General features: G+C 32.1%; 2 protein-coding genes across 2 annotated transcripts in view; both read left to right on the top strand.

Annotated features, from left to right (window-relative positions):
* smal (smoke alarm) overlaps nucleotides 1–10,528 on the top strand; it is a 137,835-nt gene extending 127,307 nt beyond the window's left edge. Inside the window, exons 9-12 of the mRNA XM_036365013.2 lie at nucleotides 4,208–4,426; nucleotides 4,894–5,126; nucleotides 8,275–8,413; nucleotides 9,916–10,528. Of these exons, the coding sequence (XP_036220906.2) occupies nucleotides 4,208–4,426; nucleotides 4,894–5,126; nucleotides 8,275–8,413; nucleotides 9,916–10,442 (1,118 nt within the window). The 3' untranslated portion in view covers nucleotides 10,443–10,528. The remainder of the gene's footprint in view (nucleotides 1–4,207; nucleotides 4,427–4,893; nucleotides 5,127–8,274; nucleotides 8,414–9,915) is intronic.
* LOC138856123 (putative uncharacterized protein DDB_G0277255) lies at nucleotides 10,443–16,970 on the top strand (the record flags this gene model as incomplete). Its single annotated transcript, XM_070106538.1, has 2 exons — nucleotides 10,443–11,564; nucleotides 13,078–16,970. A coding segment is annotated over one exon (1,101 nt), but the record flags the coding sequence as incomplete, so codon positions are not given.
* Nucleotides 16,971–20,270: the final 3,300 nt, after the last annotated feature.

Genomic DNA, 20,270 nt, shown 5'->3' with positions numbered 1-20,270 from the left:
GAGTGCAATCACAACGCAAAAACAGCAAGCGCCTTTGTTGTGGTTTGGCAGCGCCATAAAAGCAAGGATATGCTACAGCAACTACAGCTGTAAAAAGAAGAAACGTTAACTTCGGTTGCACCGAAGCTATAATACCCTTCACAGATGCATTTTTTATAGCATAAAATGGTATACACCTACCTCTAATTCGATTTTGATGGGTCAGTTTGTATGGCAGCTATATGCTATAGTAATTCGACAGCGGCGTTTCTGACAAATGATCACCTTCTCGAAGGCTAAATAGACCAAACTCTTCATGCTGATCATATATTTATATTTTATAGGATCTCCGATGTATTCTTCTAGATTTTACAAATTTCGTGACCAATTTAATATGCCCTGTTCAGGGTAAAAATAGTTCACTCTGCTGCGCTGCCTTCTGCGTAGTTGCCGGGGCATGATGTAGCATTCATTTTGTTCTATTTTTTTGCGCATTGAATGAGTTAAATGTGGCACGAAACATTTTAATTATTTTAAACGTTTTATTGCGGCAAAGAATAGCTCAATACGCACACACATATACATTTATATATAAAAGCATAAACTTAGTTTATGACATGCCTATTTAATAGTGCAAACAAAAGGAGTAGAAGTTGTAAAAAATGAAAGGCAAGCAACTAGCTGCCTGCATTTGTGACGACGAGACAAAAGTGCCAAGATAGTGTCGCATACACAATGAAGTACTCGAAACACACACACACGTGCAGACGCAAACGCATCAATCTACTACGTTGCAAACAAAGATTTAATGCCATAGTAAAAGACAAAAGCTTTTGAGTACTAAATTTAGCTGTGTGCGCGCGTATTGAGCGAAGTCCTTTCAACAGGCGTTTGCGGCCGGAAATGAGGCACACGAAAATACACAGCAACAAACATATACATAGCTATACTTAAATACCACATTAAAGCTGTGACACGAAGCGGTTGTGTGTAGTTTGAGGCGCGCATCTGCGTTAAGCGTAGGAAATCATATCTTTCCGTCCACATCAAAAATCATAATTATGCCATTTACGTTACTATGGCGCAGCGCCCTTCATGAAAACGCAATTGAAAGATATGCTTTGGTACAAAGAAAAAAAAAATCACTTTACATTAACTTCTGAGTATATTTGTCTACTAATGCGTTTAGTGCGTAGAAACAGACCTTGAAGTTTTTAGATTATTTAGAGTTTGTATGGAGGCATTGTTATTTATAACGCAGGGTTTTGACAACTGTTTTAATTCAGTGAAAAGTTGTTAAATACTTCAGTGGGAGCTTAAATTTTATTATTGTTGGCTTAGTACGCATAAAGCTAATTTAAAGCCATAGACAAGTTTTAGATATGAATTTGAGTACTCGATACTAGAATATCTTAAAAAGCGTTTTTTTATTGGAGTACTAGGGACTCTCTTGTCGCTAACTTATTTTGGAAGCTTTCGAAAAGCTTGAGTTAAAGTAATAGGCTTTTTACCGCTAACTTGAAAGTTCGAATTTTTGCTTTAAAAATAACTTCAAGTGGAAATATTTTTTTAACTACAAGCGAGTCCCGCTTTATTAATTTTTTGCTTAGCCACTTTTCATCAGAAGTTGCTAGGAAATCATCATGACTTGTCTGAACCAAGATAGCAACTAGCTAAGAAAATGTCATTCCATATTAATCGATGTTTGGCAGTGCTAGATGATGCCAACATTTTTATATAAAACAGGCTAAAATATACTTTTTAGTGCTACAATAGAAGCTCTGCAACAAATGTTAAAACTAAACTGAAGTGAAATGAATATTAATCCATTCATTCTACCAGGAGGAAGACTCTGATTTCTGTTAAAAATCATACGAAAGACAGTATATATGATGCCAAAAACTCTATGGGTATTAAATTATTTTAATCAGAAAACAAGAGACCAGTAGACTTTTCTACCTTAGCAGCTGTGGCTGTGGCTGTGGTGATTGAAATAAAATCTTTCGGCTTTGTTATCAACTCTATGTTTGAGTCCGGTTAGCCTACACAACTGGGAAGGCTAACCTTTAGACTTGGACTTTTCTACATAGTTCTTTGTGAAGCCAGATAAAGACGCCCTTCACTTGGATAGTAACTTTCGACAAAGCGCCTTGAACCTATCACAAATCTGGATGTCTAAAAGTATCTGATCCGGAGCACTTTAGCCTTGATCTGAAAAAAGCGAGACATTGAAGAACGAAATTTTGATTTGAATATATCTCATTTTCTTGAAAAATGCTTATGAAAATGACATCCGGTAAAATTTTCATTCATACCGCAGGAATATTGATCAGACAGTATCTAGTTAGAACTTCTAAACTATAGAAAGGTGAACTCTCTTGGAGACGAAGAGCTCACAAAACCTCAAAACCTTGTGAATCGTACAATTAATAGTAACATGACCAGCGTTTATCGAGCTCGCCTGCGGCTCAACCATTCAGTAATAAACCGCAGAAAGCAACCGGAACTCCTATCCGTTCCAATTTGCAGCTAGTGAGACTGAAGTGTCTGACCTAGTAAGCTCATCAGGCAGTTTCTTGCCACACCGCTGTAATCAGGCACCTAAACCAGTTTAATCATAAAGTAAAGCTACCGCGTTACCTATCATTAATCTTGCTGAGGTTGTATGAGACAAATGATGACTTTTTCATGCTGTTATCGATATACATATATGTAATTTCTCACTGGCAAAAGCGAAATTTTCCTTCATAAGAGTACAGCGAGTACTTTCATAGCTTTGGCGCTTGCAATTGGTCATTTTATTGCCACTTACGTTCAAAAATCAAACAAGCTTGCTAAGTAATGAGATCAACAGTAAACTTGCAGAGAGATTCCAGTTAAAAAAGAGTGTAAATATAATATTATTACTCAATAAATTATCGCTTCAACTTTAACAAAAGTGTAGTAAATTCTTGGAATCTTGGTGACATTTGATACCTTCGCAGTGCTGTCAATAAAAACTCTGCAAATACAATTTAAAATTTAATTTCCATCGTGGGTTTCGAGGAAATACTGCAAACTTAAGGGTTGACCACAATATCCTTTTATTAACCACATCAAGAGTGCGCGAAATGCTTCATTATAAACAGGAAATTATGCCACCCAGTGGTAAGCGTGAACAGGAACAAATATCATGTACATACTTGTATATATACATACTATATAACCTATATATGTTTATGGAGTATGTAAACAAATATGTACATACGTACATATGTATTTAATATTTTATATATAGTAGTAAGTATGAAATTAATTCAAGCCGCGTGACAAAGCGACAGTTGACGTATGGAGATCTTACGCAACGCTACAACTACCGTTGTAATGCATATACTTATATTATATATTCTATATACACACACATATATACGCGAGTACCTTGAAGTTTGCTGTCAAGTCCTCAAAGTGTAGAAAATTGAATTCAGCCCTCGAAGGAAGCACAGTACTTTCTAGGAAATACGCACAACATATCGCTCGGAGACATAATAATTCCATAGCCTTCAAAAAAGATGAAAATGTTTGCGATAAAAAATGGGGGAAATTAAAAAATGAAATTGAAAGTGAAAGTGAAGCGAATGTGATTCGCTGCGGAACTAAATGCTGAAATATGGCAAATGGTAGCACAAACAGAACACAGCCGAAAATTAAAAAAGACGCAACTGTCATAGAAAGTATCTTAAAGTGACAGCTGCTGGACAGAAAGCGTATATTATTATTTGTTGATCTTCCGTGTATATTTGGTCCCAAAGGTGGGGTGTCACGCTATAATACGTGTATTTAATTTCATAAAAGAAAAGTAAGATATTGATGTGTGTTTATTTGAGAAGGAAGAACGGAGAGTGAGTGAGTGTGTTTGACCAGGTGCAAGGCGAATGTGGTTTGCGAGAAGATTACTGATGTTGGGTGGGTAACTTTACGGTAAACTGGATTTTCAGAAATATTAAAAATTATAAGCTATGCCGCTGAGCGAGTCACAATACGAAATAGCGTGAGAAAATAATTTACTAAAAAAAAAAAATTATAAATAACAAAAAAAATTATAAAAAGTAAATAACATAAAAAATAATTTAAATATACTCAAATAATAATTAATTACTTTATAAGTAATCATGACACGCGCATTATCGCACTTACACCACAGCAATTTAACCATTTTAACGCTTTCGATATACTATTCTTTCACTTGCAGTACCGGCCGTGGGAAATTTCACAGATGAGTCTGAGCAACGTGCCACGCTGCCACAGGACACGCGCGAATATCCATTACAAAGTAATGACTATCATCATGGACAAAAGAATGGTCTGGGCAAGATGGGCACCATGAATGGCGGCGGCGGCAGCGGCATGAATGACGGCGGTATGGGTGCGGCGGCGGGCGCTGGCCTCGGCTACAACAATGGACCGCAATGTAAGTGACACTGAAATTATAAAAACAACAATTAGTGAGGGAGAAAAGTGGAAAAATTAGCAGCAGGCAGTTACAGTAGTTAATGATAAAGTAAAGTGCAAAGAAAGAAAAAATAAACAAATGAAAAAGGTGCAGTTGGTTGCAAGAGTTAAAAAGCATTTTCATATAACAATTAAGTGCGCGCTTGGCAAATAATTGAAAACATTATTTTCCCTTTAAATATTTATCTTTAATTTAATGACATGAAAGGGTGGCGCAAATTGCAAACAACTACATGCCAACATATTGTACATACATATGTATATATATAATTTCAATAAACTCACCATATTATATATACAGTATATTTGTCTGCATATTTCCCGCCGCTCCGCAAACACCTAGCTGCTGCTTTCATTTACTACACACATACATATATTTACATATTTATAAAACTGCATGAACAATTTTCCATTTATTTGCCACAGTAATTGCCCCACGTCCCATCGATCAGGAACCATCGGAGAAATTCTCAATTGGTATTGTTATTGTTATTCTAACGGTGATAATTATTTTCCTCGTTGGCGCCATATTCTGCATTGTGACGCGTACGAAGCGTGCACGCGGCAGCAATGTCCTGGACGCATTCCAATATAGCTTCAATCCGAACACATTGGGCGGCAATGTGGATAAACATCGACCCAATGGCGGTGGCATTAAGGTAAGTGCTATGCACAGTGCTCACGTGTGCACATTTATACACTATTAACATACTGGTATGCCATACATACAACATAGTGTTTCTACATACTTATATATTCGTATTTGTGGCTCAATAGTTTGATTGGAACTCAATTGACTTTATTGCGGTCGATTTTGTAGCGTTTGTTTTATTGGAATGCGGTCATTTGATTTGATTTAATTTAATTTATTTATTTAATTTTATAAAATGTAAATCAAAATAATTCACGTAAATTAATTTAGATTAACTCGATTTCAAAAAATTAGTTAATTAATTAACCAGTAATTAACTTTAATTAAAAATTTTTCTAATTAAGTTATAGTTAGGTCAACTAAATTAAATTAAACTACGGCTAATTTTATTCAGATTTAAATAAATTTAATTGATTTTAAATAAGACACGATAAATTAAAAAAATATATGTAAACTTAATTGAAATATATTATATTAAACTAAATTAAGCGATATTATATTTATTTAAATTAAATTAATTAAAATTAAGTTGAAATTAATTAAATTTAATTGCATTCACAAATTTCATTAGATTACAATTATTCAGACGAACTCAAATTAAAACAATTAAAAAATTGTTTATTTTAATTGAATTATAATTAATTAAAATTACTAAAAAAAATTAAATAATACGAAATCAAATTTTATTAAAATTAAATAATTAAATGACATGAAAAAAATAAATCAAGCTAAATTAAATTTATTTGATTAAAAATACATTAAATTAAATTGAAGCGCATAAAAAATTTAATTAAATTTAATTTAAATTGGATTGAAATGAACAATTTATTTGAAACAATTTAAAAATTTTAACAAATTAATTTAATTTGATTGACTTAAAAGAAATGACTGGAACTTAATTGATTTAAAATAAATTGATTAATATTATGAAATTAACTAACTTGAACTGAATTAAATAAAGTTAAATTTAATTAAATTAAAATGGCTCAGATTAAATTCAATTAAAAATAATTAAATAATCAATAAATTTAGATTGACCTTGATAAATTTTATTTGAATTAAAATAAATTAAATTAAGTTAAAGTTAGACAAATTTAACTAGATTTAATTTCAACTGGATTGAATCCCATTGACATGTAATTGCATTGAATGAAATTAAAATACATTTTAACTAAATTATGTAAAATTTAACTAAATTCAATAACTTTGAAATCATTGAACTCATTTCCTTTAATTTAAACTATATGATATAAATTAAAAATATATAAATAATTTAATTAAATTGAGCTAAATTATTTAAATTTGCAATAAACTAGTTTAATTTATTGCAGTTAGATTTCTTTTTCACCGTTTTTTTTACTAACTAAACTTAATATTTTTATTTAACTTTTAAGTTGTGTTTGTTTTATTATTAGGTTTCAATTTTATTTATATTTAAATATCTTATAATTATACCCTAAACATCATGTTTGCCACAAAAATTTTAGCACCCATAAATAAACAACCGAGGTTGTGTATAAATGATCAGCGTGACGAGCTGAGTCTACTTTATTTAGCCAAGTCCGTCTGTCTGTCTGCATATACGCGAACTACGCTCTTAGATTTTTAGATATTGATCTGAAATTTTGCACTCATCCTTTTCTCACCAAGGAACTGCTAATTTAACGAAACTGGCAAAATCGGATCACTGTCAGTTATATGTAGCTGCCATACAGACTAATCTATCAAAATCAAGTACTTGTATTGAAAACTTTTTTTATTTGGCAAGATATCTTCACGAACTTTGACATAGATTATTGTCCTAGACAATATTACAATAACTGAGCATAGTGTTCAGATCAGACTACTATAACATATAGCTGCCATACAAACTGACCGATCAAAATCAAGTTCGTGTATGAATTTTTTTTATTTATAAAGGGTATTTAGATTATTTGCAACCGACTATAATGTTTTTGTTTTGTTTCTTTTATTTTTAAAGTTATTTTATTTAATCTCAATATTTTTGTGTAAGTAAACTTTTTGCGTTTACATACATTTTATTCTACTTTGCTCCATTTAATTTCATACTATTTGTTTTATTATTATTTTTATCTAACACTCTGTTCCTGGTACTTCATACGGCTTCCTGTCCCATTTTATTTCTATGTTCTATTTTCTTTATTACCACTCTTCTTGCGCTAGTTATTAAGTAGCGCTTTTAGTTGTGAGCACTCGTGGTGGCTCGTATATGACTAGCGCTTGCTACCCTTACACAGTTTGACGCTTCGCAGCAAAGAGTATACTTTACTTTAATGCATTTTAGTGGCTTTATAGCGTTAATTTTTTTTCTTTCCCTATGCTCCACGTTGCACTACTTAAGCATTGTTCGCAGGATTAAGCACTGCATTAGCTTCAGAGTCGAAAGTTAACTAATGACAATATTGTTAAAGTGAAAAATGACAACAAAAAAGTGTGTAAAGTTAGAATAACGCTTGAGAATTTTTATGACAGATAGCAATTGTTGGAGAGGTTAGCTGCTGGCGCATTGATTGACTGCATTCTTGCGCTAATTCTAATTCTTTGCTGAGGCTTGGAAGCATTTGTTAAACATTCCTGTTGACAACTGAGGTTGAAATGTTTATTTAATTAATACTGTCTATATATACTATAATCACTATGAAAATGTTTCTAGAGAGGTAGAGCTTGCGGTAGGTTAGATTAGGTTATGTTGAAAGTTTTATCCAAAAACGTATCCCACATGGAGAGCTGAGAACCCCAGTCCATTGTAAGACCATAATGCTTCTAGTATTGATCGAAAATTCTGATAAAAATCGACAAAGCGCTTTGAACCTGCCACAAATTTGTTGAGGCGACAGATATCAATTAGATATCAGCTGACATATAGTAAATAGAGCGCAATAGTTTTGAGCAGCCTTTAAAGTTTTAATGTACTATTTATTTTTTTTAAACTAAAATATTTTGTTTTATAGAAAATATTTCTTATTTTATCTACAATTTTTTAAAATAATTTTTTTTTCCAGATTTTATTGATTTCTCTGCCTTATTTTAATTTTAAGTTCCTCAAAAATATTATTACATAAAATTATAATTTACCTTTTATTTACAAAACTTTTTAATATCATCTTTCTCTTGCTCTTTCTTACTCCACACAGGCCAGCGTCGATGATAATGACTCGATTGGCAAGAATAGTCTCTATCACGAACCTTTTAACGTGAATATGTATACCAGCGGCGTCAACGGATACGCGGCCGTAAATGATTTACAATGTAATATGACGCCCGACTATACAGGTATGTACAGCTAATATAAGCGATAATATTATATATAACTGCTAGCACATAAGCAGAACAACAACTACAAATGTAGATACAACATAAACTAAAAGGCAAAAGTATAGTGTAAACAGCAGGAAAATTGTAGAACCACAAGCACCACAATTGGGTTGCTTGGTCGGTTACTTTGGTGGAGTAATAAGTGGTCAAAACAAGTGATGGGGGACTTCGAAATGTTAGTGCTGACACATTTCGAAAAAGGGTGGAAATATTGAAAGTAAAGTAGAGTAAAGTGCGGAAAATAATTAAATGGAAATGGTAAAGAATGCGAAAGGCAAAAGTGGCAGTGGTAATGGCAGCACGCTCCAGCTGGGGAAGCCGCAAAGTGCGTTAATAAGGTGTTGGGTTGGCATATGTAATGAATATATGGGTGCATAACTACAAATAAATATATAAACAACATATGTATATAATATAACGTTGGGATGTAAGTTTACGTATTTATAGGCAATTTGTAGTATTAGGGTTGCCGCCAAAACATATAAAATATCAATTGTAAAGTTTTTAGATATTTTTATTAACATTATTACATCATTCAATGTTCCATAATCCATAAATGAGATTTCTGGGAAACCAAAAACTAATTGGTCACTCTTCCTAAGATGCCAAAGTGCAATTCGCAATTCTGGAGATGGCGTGGGGTCGAGAGTAGTCAAATAATGTGAATTTTCAAGCTCTCCTAAGTATTAAAACCAGTTCTGGTATTCAGAGAGTGTGCCGTAAACTATATGGCTTAGTTATAGGTTAAGTCAGGTTAAATAGGCGAGCTTAATAGCGATTTCACTTTGACAGCTAAAGCCTTTAAATTATTCATAAATATCCTCCTAAATCGACACAGCGCCTGCTAAGCGCACGTGAGGTCCATAGTTCTTGTACAAGAACGCAAGGTAACAACGGAGATCCAACTCGTTTGCAGTTTGCAAATATTCCGCAACGGCAATTGGCTTCTGAACATTTGTTTTTAAAAATGTTGGAGAACTTCGTAGAAATGAGAGAGGACTCTTTTTGCATACTTTTTGAATCTAGAAAGCGGTACTTGAATTGACCTTGCCTCACAATGTAAAAGCGTGAAAGAGTTGCCTGCGGGTGGCAACCATATAAAAACTTCAACAACATAAAATCCATCGTTTTTTTAATTTTTCAAACACATTGGCAACCCTTCTTTTCTAATTGTATCAGCGAGAGGAGGAAAGCGCCAATTTAAAACAAAGTAAACTTGAATCTATGTACGGAAGTAACTTCATATACCTTTAAGACGCTACTGGTACCTTGCAGAACAAATGACTAAGCACAATAAACTCCCCACCTTGCGCCAAAAGCGTACCGAGCGTTTTTGTTAACTTGTAAACTATTTACTCGTCTTTATTTTGTTTCCTTCTTTTCATCCCTTACCATTCAATTCACTTTTCACCTTTATTCGCACCTTTACTAAATCCGAGCCTTCTTGCGTCTTTTTGCAGATGTACCCGAAGGCGGCTATGCCGTGCCACACATGCAGGATTACATGCCTGCCACAAAGATGTCCATGTCCGGCGGCGGTGTTGTCGGCGGTTATGTGAATGTGCGACGTACACCACCACCGCCGTTAAGCGCGATTTTCCCCCGACCACCTTCGGTGCCGCCGCCACCGATGGAGAAGTACTATGCCACCACAGCGATATTCAAGCCAATCAAGGGCCCCTCGGGCGGCAGCAACTGCGGCACAGTGGGCAGCAATAGTGGCGGTGGCAGCAGCACACATAAATCCGGCAGCAGTGTGGGCAAGTGTGGCAGCAATAGCGGCATCAGCAGCAGCAGTGAACACAATAATTACGATGACGGTATGGGCACCATGAATTCACAATCGACGGCGCCGATGTTGAATGCCTACAATGGTGGCGGCGGCGCCGGTGGTGGCGCTAATGGTGGAGTAGGTGTTGGCATTGACTCAATGCAATTTCAGCGCGCTAGAACCTATAACTTCCGCAGTTATCCAGACAATCTTTAGTTTGAAACATTGACGTTGCGCGGTGGTGTGAGTGGCGAAGGTGACAGTGGCGGCAGCGGCGGCGGCGGCGGGGTAAATGTTGATAGCGTTGACGTTGATGCTGAGGTGGGCGGCATAAATGGTGGTGTTGGTATGTTGAATGGGAGTAACCGTTTGGAATGTGTGAGCGGTAGTGTTGGCGGTGGTCAGAAATATATGCGTACAGGTTTGATCAGCACAATGCCGAAGAAACAACAGTTGCAGCAGCAACAAAAACAACAACACCTTGGCATCGGCGACACAATGTTGGCAACAACGAAGCCCAAGTACAGTCTAACGTTGCTCAATGTGAAAAATCATCAACACAATAATAATAATAGCAGCAATATTAATAATAATAACAACAACAACAATGGCAGCATGGGTAGCGCTGTTGGCAACTGTCAGTTACATCCGCACCGCAAATCACCACATCCGCATCTACAGCCGCAATACGCTTACTACCAGCAACAACAGCAACAACAACAACAACAGCAGTTGCTGCAACATCAGCACTTACCACAAAGCAAGCGTGAACAGCAGCGGCAACAATTGTCACAATCATACTATCACCCGCCACCACCGCCACGTCATCAGTTACGTGTTTTGCGGCTATCGTCGGCACCCACAGGCGCGCCCGAAGTCACAACAGCAAAAGTAACAACAGCACGACGTGCTGATAGCGGCGTTGTTCTTGGTAGTGGTGGGGGTGCTGGTGATAGAAGTAGCGGTGAATTCACATCACGCAACTCTACAAACCTAGAGCAGTCGCTCGCACCAACCACGCCCACAGCTGCAACAACAACACCAAATACCAACGATTGTAATAAACATTTAGTTGGTGTAAATACGTTGCAGTGTGATGATAATAGTAGTGATGATGCATCGGTAACACCGGCACGAGATACAGCTGCCGCAACACTGGCAACAAAAACAGCAACAATAGCAAAAGCAACGACGCCAATAGCTGAAACACCGACCGCGGGCGCAATGTCAAATGTTTTACAAGGAAGTAAAGAGCAACAACAACAACAATTATTACAATTACAACAACAAAAAGCAAACAGGCTGTGGTATCATTGATGAAAAACCAATAGATTTGAGGTAAGTTGCATATACATATTTTTGTTTGTGTATAAAATAATTAGTTCCAAACATTTTATAGCTTATTTCATTTTTTTTTTTCTGAGCACATTAATTGCCGTTACAGTAGTTCCCCAAACCGCTATTTTAGTTAACACTGTATAGTATTTTCTAAATGTTTTCCTTTTTGGCAAGTGTTCTGAGCCCCCATACCGATATGGCACTAATGTTCTGTAATCTATTGAGGAACAAGTAAATGCTTATGCAAAACAAGCTTTGTAAAATAACTCATGGATATTTTCTTATATTTTATTGTTCTAGTATTTTCTAAAAAAACACTAGAACATAATACCTACTTCTGCCATAAGTTCTGTTACAATTTCAGTCCGTTATAAAAATTAAACTATAATACATTTTTGAATATAGTTAATTTTATTTAATACTCCATATACAAGATCAAAAATGCACAAACTTTTGTTTAAAGGGGCCACCTTTTGCTTTTACTCAAAAGCAGCACGTACAGTTTCAAACCAAACAACACTGTTCGAACAAAATATTTTTTCAGACTCAAATTTCTATAGGGTATTCCACAAACCATGTTCTCCAACTGTTACCAGAAACTGTAGTCTTATGGATTCAAATCTGGACATCCAGAATTTCAATAATCTGCAGCTATGAAACCAGAAATATTGCTTTGGTTTTTGCTGTAGCAGAATCTTCCTGAAAGATTCAATGCTCTTCGTCGATAAGAGTATTGTTTATCTGTCTTACCACGTCTTTCAAGATTTTCTGCTGGTACACTTTTGCCCCAGTTTTAAACCCTTTTCACAAAATTGTAGAGGTTTAACGACGTTACTGGTGATTCTACACCAAACAATTACAGCAGCCGGATGCCATAATGAACTTTGGAATACTATTTTTTAAATCTTTGAAGGTTTATGCGAAGATTTTCTCATTTTGCTTATTAAAAACTTCTTCAGCAGTGAAATTCGTTTCATCTATTAAGAGGATACTATCATGGACGTTAATTGCGTGCCACTGTAGAAGTCGCTTGCTTGTGCCTAGTTTTTGCCCAGTTGACCGACGGTAGGCTTTCATGTGATGATCATCTCGTAGAAGTCTTGACATTGATCTGGTCGATGTATCTATTTCTTTTGACATAATTTTCTGTTTTCTAAAAGGATTTTTGCAAATGCGTTTAGGAACAACTATATGGCTGATATCGGAAGATGATTAAATACTACCTTTATATTTTTTATAATTTATAATTGATGATAAAACATTTGTATTTTGTTCATAATTCTTATAAATACAATCGGTTCAACATAATCTCATAGATACTTACCATATAGGTGGAAGTTCCTATTCTCTTATATTTCTATTCTATTCTATACTCTTATAAGCGATCTAGTGTGAAATCAGTAACCTTAAGCTATAACTGAAGAATAAGGATACCTTTAAGACGTTTCTTTCTAAAAAAAATGTTACAACTTATGAATTTAAACGATTTGTTTTCCTATCTCTCTACTTTCAGCGCTTATCTTTCTTTCTAAGCAAAGGCAGCAGATTGAAAGCAATACGCTAGTGAATTCTACGATTAGTACATAGCACAGACAGATAGACAGTTCTTTTGAAACAACACATACCATAGATCCAAAAAGGCGGCAGTGAATATAAAGGATGCACAGAAAACATAGCTACAACAAAAAAACTCCTGTAAGTTGTAAGCCGAAACCGACGAGAAAACTTGAAGACACCGACAAACAAAAAAAAATAGAAAACAACTAACCGCACTGCAGTAACGAAAAAAGTAGGTACAACAACAAAGCAACAAATAATGAAAGTGCGTGCAAAAAGCGGAAAAGAAAACTTTGTAGAGAACAAACGCCCACAGGACAAAAAAAAAAAATATAATCGAAAAACATACACACAAGCAAATATGTAGTTCAAAACCGTTAGAAACCCAAAATCACCAGCAAGATAAAAATAACAAGAAAACGAAAAAGTAAGGTTAGAAGCGCAAAAGTGAATTAAAACTGAAATGCCAACGAAATTGAAAAATTATGCCTAGAAAGAAGCCAGCAAAGCATATAAGTAAGTGATGCACTGAAAAAAATTGCAAAAGCAATCGCAAAAGTGCACGAAGACGTCAGCGAAAAAATTGAAAACGAAAAATTTACTTGTAAATATTTAGTAGCAAACAGAGTCGTGAGTGATTTGTAGAATTAAAAAAAAAGAGAAAACTTTTGAAACCAAAATGTAAAATGAAAATAGTAGCAATATTTAGAACGACTCGCTCGCTTTTTGTTTGCACACTTTTTGTTGCAAAATAATTTTATTTTAGCTAATTTTAAAGAGCAAGATAAGATACTACCGAATTTAAGAGCAGCATAATGAGTAAAAATGTTAAGCATAAACAATTAATGAAAGTAATCAGCAAAGTAAAATTATTTAATATGCAGTAATTAAAAAATAAAATAAAAGCAAAAATGAAAACCAAGTGATTTAGCGCACTCAAACACTATTACAGGTAAGATTTTAGATAATACTATGCACCGAACGGCATACACAAAAAAAATATACGTATATACACCAGCGCGTGAAATAAAAGCAGCAATGTTGAAAATTAATAGAAAAAACATAAAAAGTAATATTAAAGGATTGAAACTGAAAATTACAAGAAGTTAAAATAAAAAAAAAATTAAATAAAAAATTTGTTTTTCAAAAAACGAAAAATTATCTACACCGCGACTTTTGCAACAAAAACAACTGACTTAAACTCAAAATTGAGTATTGAAATTTTACGAATTGAAATCACATTTCACTATTTAAACTAATTTGTATACATATATGGAAGTATGTGCATATATTGACATACATTGGCAACCCTACTCACCTACCTACATACTATACTTTAAAATTTCTGTAAAATTCTGTGGACTAAACTGCACTTTTTTGCAAAAGCTCAAAAAACGCATGTCAGCAAATGACGAAAAAACATTACAAAAATATTCCAACTGAAAAAAATATTAAAAAACTCAATAACCAATAAGTAAATGCTCCTAAAACATTTCTTTAAATTGCAATCTCCTTTTAGATAAATATTTTAATTGACAAAATTTCTTTTCGAGTAACGTATCAAAAAAAATTTTATTTTTAAAAATGTCTACAATTTTTCAGCCGGTCAAAGTTTTCAAAAATTCGGTGTTCTGAAAAACGGTATTTGAAGATAACTAGAAAATAACGTTTTGAATAAAAAGTAAAGTTTTGAAAACTGTGAAACAAGAGAGAGCTCTAAATTTTTTATTTAAATGTACAATTAAGTTTTTCATACATGTATAACTTAGTTTGAAAGTGTAAATGAAGTCTAAAAAATTTCTTGCTTACCTAAAAATTTTGTATTAATTTTAAAATGTCTATGAAATTCCAATCACTCTAAAATTCACCAAAACCAACCATCATAGTATTTAGATACATTAATTTATATGCTGCAAACCTGAAAGCAAAAGTTTTGAAACTCTCCAAAGAAGTCTCCAAATGATTTTATTAACATTTTTTAGTAGGAAACTGCAAAACTTAAATCAAAACTGCAGACAAAATTTTTTAAAACTCTCCGAAAAATTTTAAAAACTTTTAAACTCTCCAATTTTTTTTTGAATGTTTCAACGATTTCAAAAGTGTGTTCGAAAACAAATATATACAAAATTGTAGTCGACAAAAAGTCTACAAAATATACTTTTTTTTGTCCAAAAGCGTTTTTGAGAATTGATCATCGTTCACCACAAAATTTAATGTTTTTGTGTGCAAAAAATTTTATATACTTTTTTTTTATAGAAATGCGTGTTTCAAAAGTATATACGTTTCCCTAAACTTCAAAACCGGTCAGTGGTACGAAAAAAAATTCACCTAAATATATTCAAAATCGTTCGTTGAAAAAACTTATACGCGTAACATTAGTAGATAAGGTTGTACATTTCCTGTATTTACAAATCACTTTTTATATAAAACGATCTCCTGCACTGTAAATAGACCTAGTTGTATACATACATTTGTATATCTTACTACACTGAAGAAAAATAGCAAATACATACTACTTAGAAAACGCATGCTAAACTGTCTGAAAATACCTTTGAGAGTGTCCTTGCTGCATTAGAGCCCCTTAACGTACATACATACATAAATATATAATACATAACTATATACGCAAGTATAAAGAATTTTCAAAGTAACAAAAGACTAAAAAATTCGCACACACTGAGAAAAATTGCAACGTTTCCTTTCCGAATACATTTGACACACACTGTAAATAAATACAAATCAATAAAAATTTAAGTTAAGAGAATAAGACGCTACAGCTATTGTTAAAAACGAAACAGAAATTTACGAAGCATACAGTGCGTACGCAAAGTACGCTGGTTATATTTTCATCAATGATTTGTGATCAAAACATTAAAAAAAGGTTAAAAAAAATATGGCTGAAAAAGTAACACTAAAATGATTAATTTAAATAATTAATTTTTTTTAAAACTGTATTTGTAACATAGTTATTTTCGATTAAGTTTTTACGTTTGGCAAACCTGACAAAATTTTTATGAAATATTTTTTATTTATATTTTTTACGAGAATTTAAATATATAAACACTAAGTACGAGTTTTAAGTTGAGCGTGTATTGCGAGTAAAAAATTAAGCATGTTCCTTTGCTTTTATTAGCTGGAAAAAAGAAAAAAATATTATACAAAATTTCAAGTAGTGGGGCAACACCACAACATTAAATAGCGGTAGCCAACGCGCATTGTAAACAAGCATCTGTAGTTTGAGCAAGTAAGCGTAGCGACAAGCTTAATATTAAGTGAACTTTTACATAATTGTAGACAAAAAGAAAGTAGCAAAAACAATAGATTTGGTTTAAGTAAAAATTATGAAATATTTTAACGCTGAAATAGTAAAAGTAATAGGTTTAAAAATAAGAACTGAATGCGTGCAAAACACGCAATGGTACATAATAGACTACAATCAAGCAGTTCACAGCGCGTTTTCACACATACTAAACACACAGACGCAGTAACACAGTAAGCTAGAAAAGTACGTATGCATAGGCTTACAGTAGAACAAGATTGGTATAAAAGCAATTAGAAAATCTGTTGTAAGTGTAGATTTTTAAAAGTTGTCGTAAGTAATTTTAAATAACGATAGATATGTTTACGATGTGGCAACATTGTTTGCACGATATTTACCTTTGTTAGAGTTTCAAATTTAAAAAAAATTTTATGTGAACAAAATTTATGGAAAACATAGAAATTAACGTAAATTTCTCAAAACTAAACTGGAAAACATTTAATTTTCTTTGATGGTTTTGTTTTAAATGTTTTATGTGTTTCTGACTGCAGTTTTTGTAAAAGATAGCTTATTAAAAATATTAAATAAAACTATTTGAAATGTATAATTTTTAATTTGAATTTAAGACTTTACATGTTTGATTTTAAACAAAAAATCATTAAAATACACGTATGTATAAATATACTTGTATGTATGTATAAAATTCACTAAAATTTTTTACTTAAAAAAATAATGTTTTTAGCGAGCAATGTATCTGTTTTATCTTCATATTATTATTCCAAAAATTTTGCTTGATTTTATGCAAATTTGAAACTCTACACAGTTTTTTCTTAAAAAATTAAAATGTATGTAATTATTTCAATGTTTTTTTTTTTTAAATTAAATTTAGATACAATTATAAAATTTTTATTTGAACTCAAAAGTATTTGCTGATTTTAAATAAATTAAAACTCTACACAGCTTGTTTCTTCAAAAATTGCAACCACTTAATTAAATTCAGTTTCAGAACTGTTTGAAAATAATAATTACAAAAACTCGAAACTACAAAATTTTTTTCATCTCTCTAAAATTCAAAAAATCGAAACTCTACAAAAAAATTTCATCTCTCCAATGAACGAAATAAGTCGAAAGCGAATTCGAAGCTTTACAAATTTTAATCAATATCTCCAAAAATTAATTATCTTGCAACTCTATAAAGAACTACTTAACGACACTGTTGAAATCTATTAAAATTGTGTTAAAGAAATTACTGTGCATCTGTCTGCGCTTACTCATGACATTTTTTTATTTGAAACGTACCAAACGCGCTCGCCTAAGCTCTCCAAGCTCATATAAAAAAAAATTTCAAAATCCAAAATTTTTTTAACGCAAAAAATTATATTCAAAACATGTTCGAAATATATTTATATATAGAATTATTGTTTTTCATGCTTAAAATTTAAAACCAAACTTTTTTTATTAAAAAATATATGTATGTATATACATATGTTATTTTTTTCCATTTTTTTCAACTCCTGCTTAAATTTAGCGATTTTTGGAAAAAATCCAGTTCATCTAAATATTTTTTTTAACTTTTTTATTTCAAAACCAATGCCTATCACTTGATAATAATTTAGTAATAGTTTATATATACGTATAAACATACCTACACATTATATAATATATAAAATGCAACCAACTCACAAGACTTGTAAAAATTAGCCATTAAGTTGTATTTGTAATTTGTAAAAAGTTATTCAAATAAATATTATAAGAAAATTGCGTATTTAATTATATTTATATTATATGTATGTGTATTTTTTTTCACACTCTGTGTACACTGTAAAAAGTTGTATATTTGAAAGAAACTAATAAATATTAAGAAAACAAAAAACCACTTTGTATAGCAAGCTTATAAAATTAGAACAAAGTAGAAAAAAATAATTTCTATTTCTGAAGAATTTCTTACTTCGAAAATTTTTATGGCAAAAAATATTTAAAAAAGTTTTAAATTTTTTTTTGAAAAATCTATTTGCGACTTTTGCACTTTTTTTGTCTAAATTTTTTTTTTTAATTCTCGTTTTTTTTTTTGACAAAATAACGTTTTTTTCTTTTTACTCCTCCCTTTCTTTATATAAAATTATACACCCTGTAGTACCTTCGCTTTACCCGTCTCTCGTATTTAAGCGTAGAAAAAATCAAATATCCGAAAATATTAAACTTGTTAGTATAGTTTAATTTTTAATAAAACATAATACAACAAATATTTTTAGTAACAAAAACATATTTGTTTTTGCTTTTGTTTTTATTTTTTTTCTTGCATTCAATTAATGAAGATATATTATGTAACATGTTTAAACATTAGCAGAGTATAAATTTTACTATTAATTACACATTTAATATTTAATTGACAGCAAACAAGAAGAAAAGAAAAAAATTTGAATAAATAACTGCAGAACGCAACGGATGTGTGGCATGCGTTAGCACACACACATATACAAAAATACAAATAGGTATATGTAAGTAAATAGTAAACAAAAAATAGAAAAAAATACAAAACTAATAATACAAAAAAAAAACAAAAACACAATACGAACTAAGTGAATTGAAACTGTATTGCAAAAAACAATCGATTTAGCGCAAAGTGAAAGTAAGCATAATAAATTATTATTACTATTACTATTATATACTAGTAGCATAAAATAAATGGATAAAATGTAATAATTACAATTAATAATAATTAATTTAATATTGTATTGTTTAAGCAAACTAAATGCGATATACACACCTACACATATGTAATAATGAAGAAAAAACACAAAAACCAACAAAAGAAAAAAAGTATAAAAATAAATGAATAAACTTTATGCATAATGTAATGAAAAGTAATTTAATTAAAATGATGGGAAACACTTATGAATGTTTAAATACCGAAAAGTTGCGAAAAAATATAAACCACCATACAAACACATACACACAGCAATACATATACACGAACTAAAGACTCATGTGAGTAATAAGAAATGCAAATAAAACTAAAAAAATATATAAAATTTAATACAAATGGAGTTTTGTTGAAATAGAGGGGGGCGCGAAATGGTAAAGAGGAGAGAGAGGGGTACTGGAAATATTTACATATGCATAGATACTTGTATTTTATATACATATGTTTATTAGAGTATATAAAATACGATGTACAGTAAGTACTTGTAGACCTGTTTTTGGTGATTTGTTTGCGCAAGCTGCAAGCCTGAGCGTTCCTAAAAGAATGTCACCAAAAACTTTGGTTTTCCTCAGGCTTAACTTTGAAAGCGAAAAGTGTGGTATATAGAAAGCTATTATTTTTCCAATAGATGGTTCTAGCAATAGTAATCTGTATCTCGCGTTGTACAGATGCCGGTCATGCAAGAAAAATACGATTTTGTACAAAACAAAAAAAAAAAACTTTTCATAAAGTTATTTTATTGCTTGACTCAGTAATGTTAGTAATGATGGCCACCAGCAAAGGCAATACTCGCCATATTTTACAGTTTTTCTTTAATAAAGACAAAAATGCAAGCCAGACGGCTGAAAATGTGAGTAGGGTTTATGGTACTGATTATCTAACCGCCAATCATGCGCGGTTTAGGTTTCCTCGATGCTGCTCCGGTAATGCCAATTGTCAATACAATTATATCGCTAAAATAATGAATATGCTCCAGTTCGACCGTCATGTAAGCACTATTTTGATTGTTCAGGATATAAATTTTGCTTTGTTTGGAATCGTTTAAATAAGGTTGCATACAAAAGTAGGTCGACATATAGGAGACTAACAAGTTATCGTAAACAAAACCTCATGTAACGCTTTTTGATTTGCGAATCGCTGCTGACTCGCAACAAAATCGTTATCTTTTTAAAGCTTAGGGTTACAG

The sequence above is a fragment of the Bactrocera oleae genome, chromosome 3 (assembly GCF_042242935.1).
Source record: "Bactrocera oleae isolate idBacOlea1 chromosome 3, idBacOlea1, whole genome shotgun sequence".
Lineage (NCBI taxonomy): Eukaryota > Metazoa > Arthropoda > Insecta > Diptera > Tephritidae > Bactrocera > Bactrocera oleae.
Note: the sequence above shows the minus strand (reverse complement) of the source record. Positions and strands in the feature narration are given on the sequence as shown.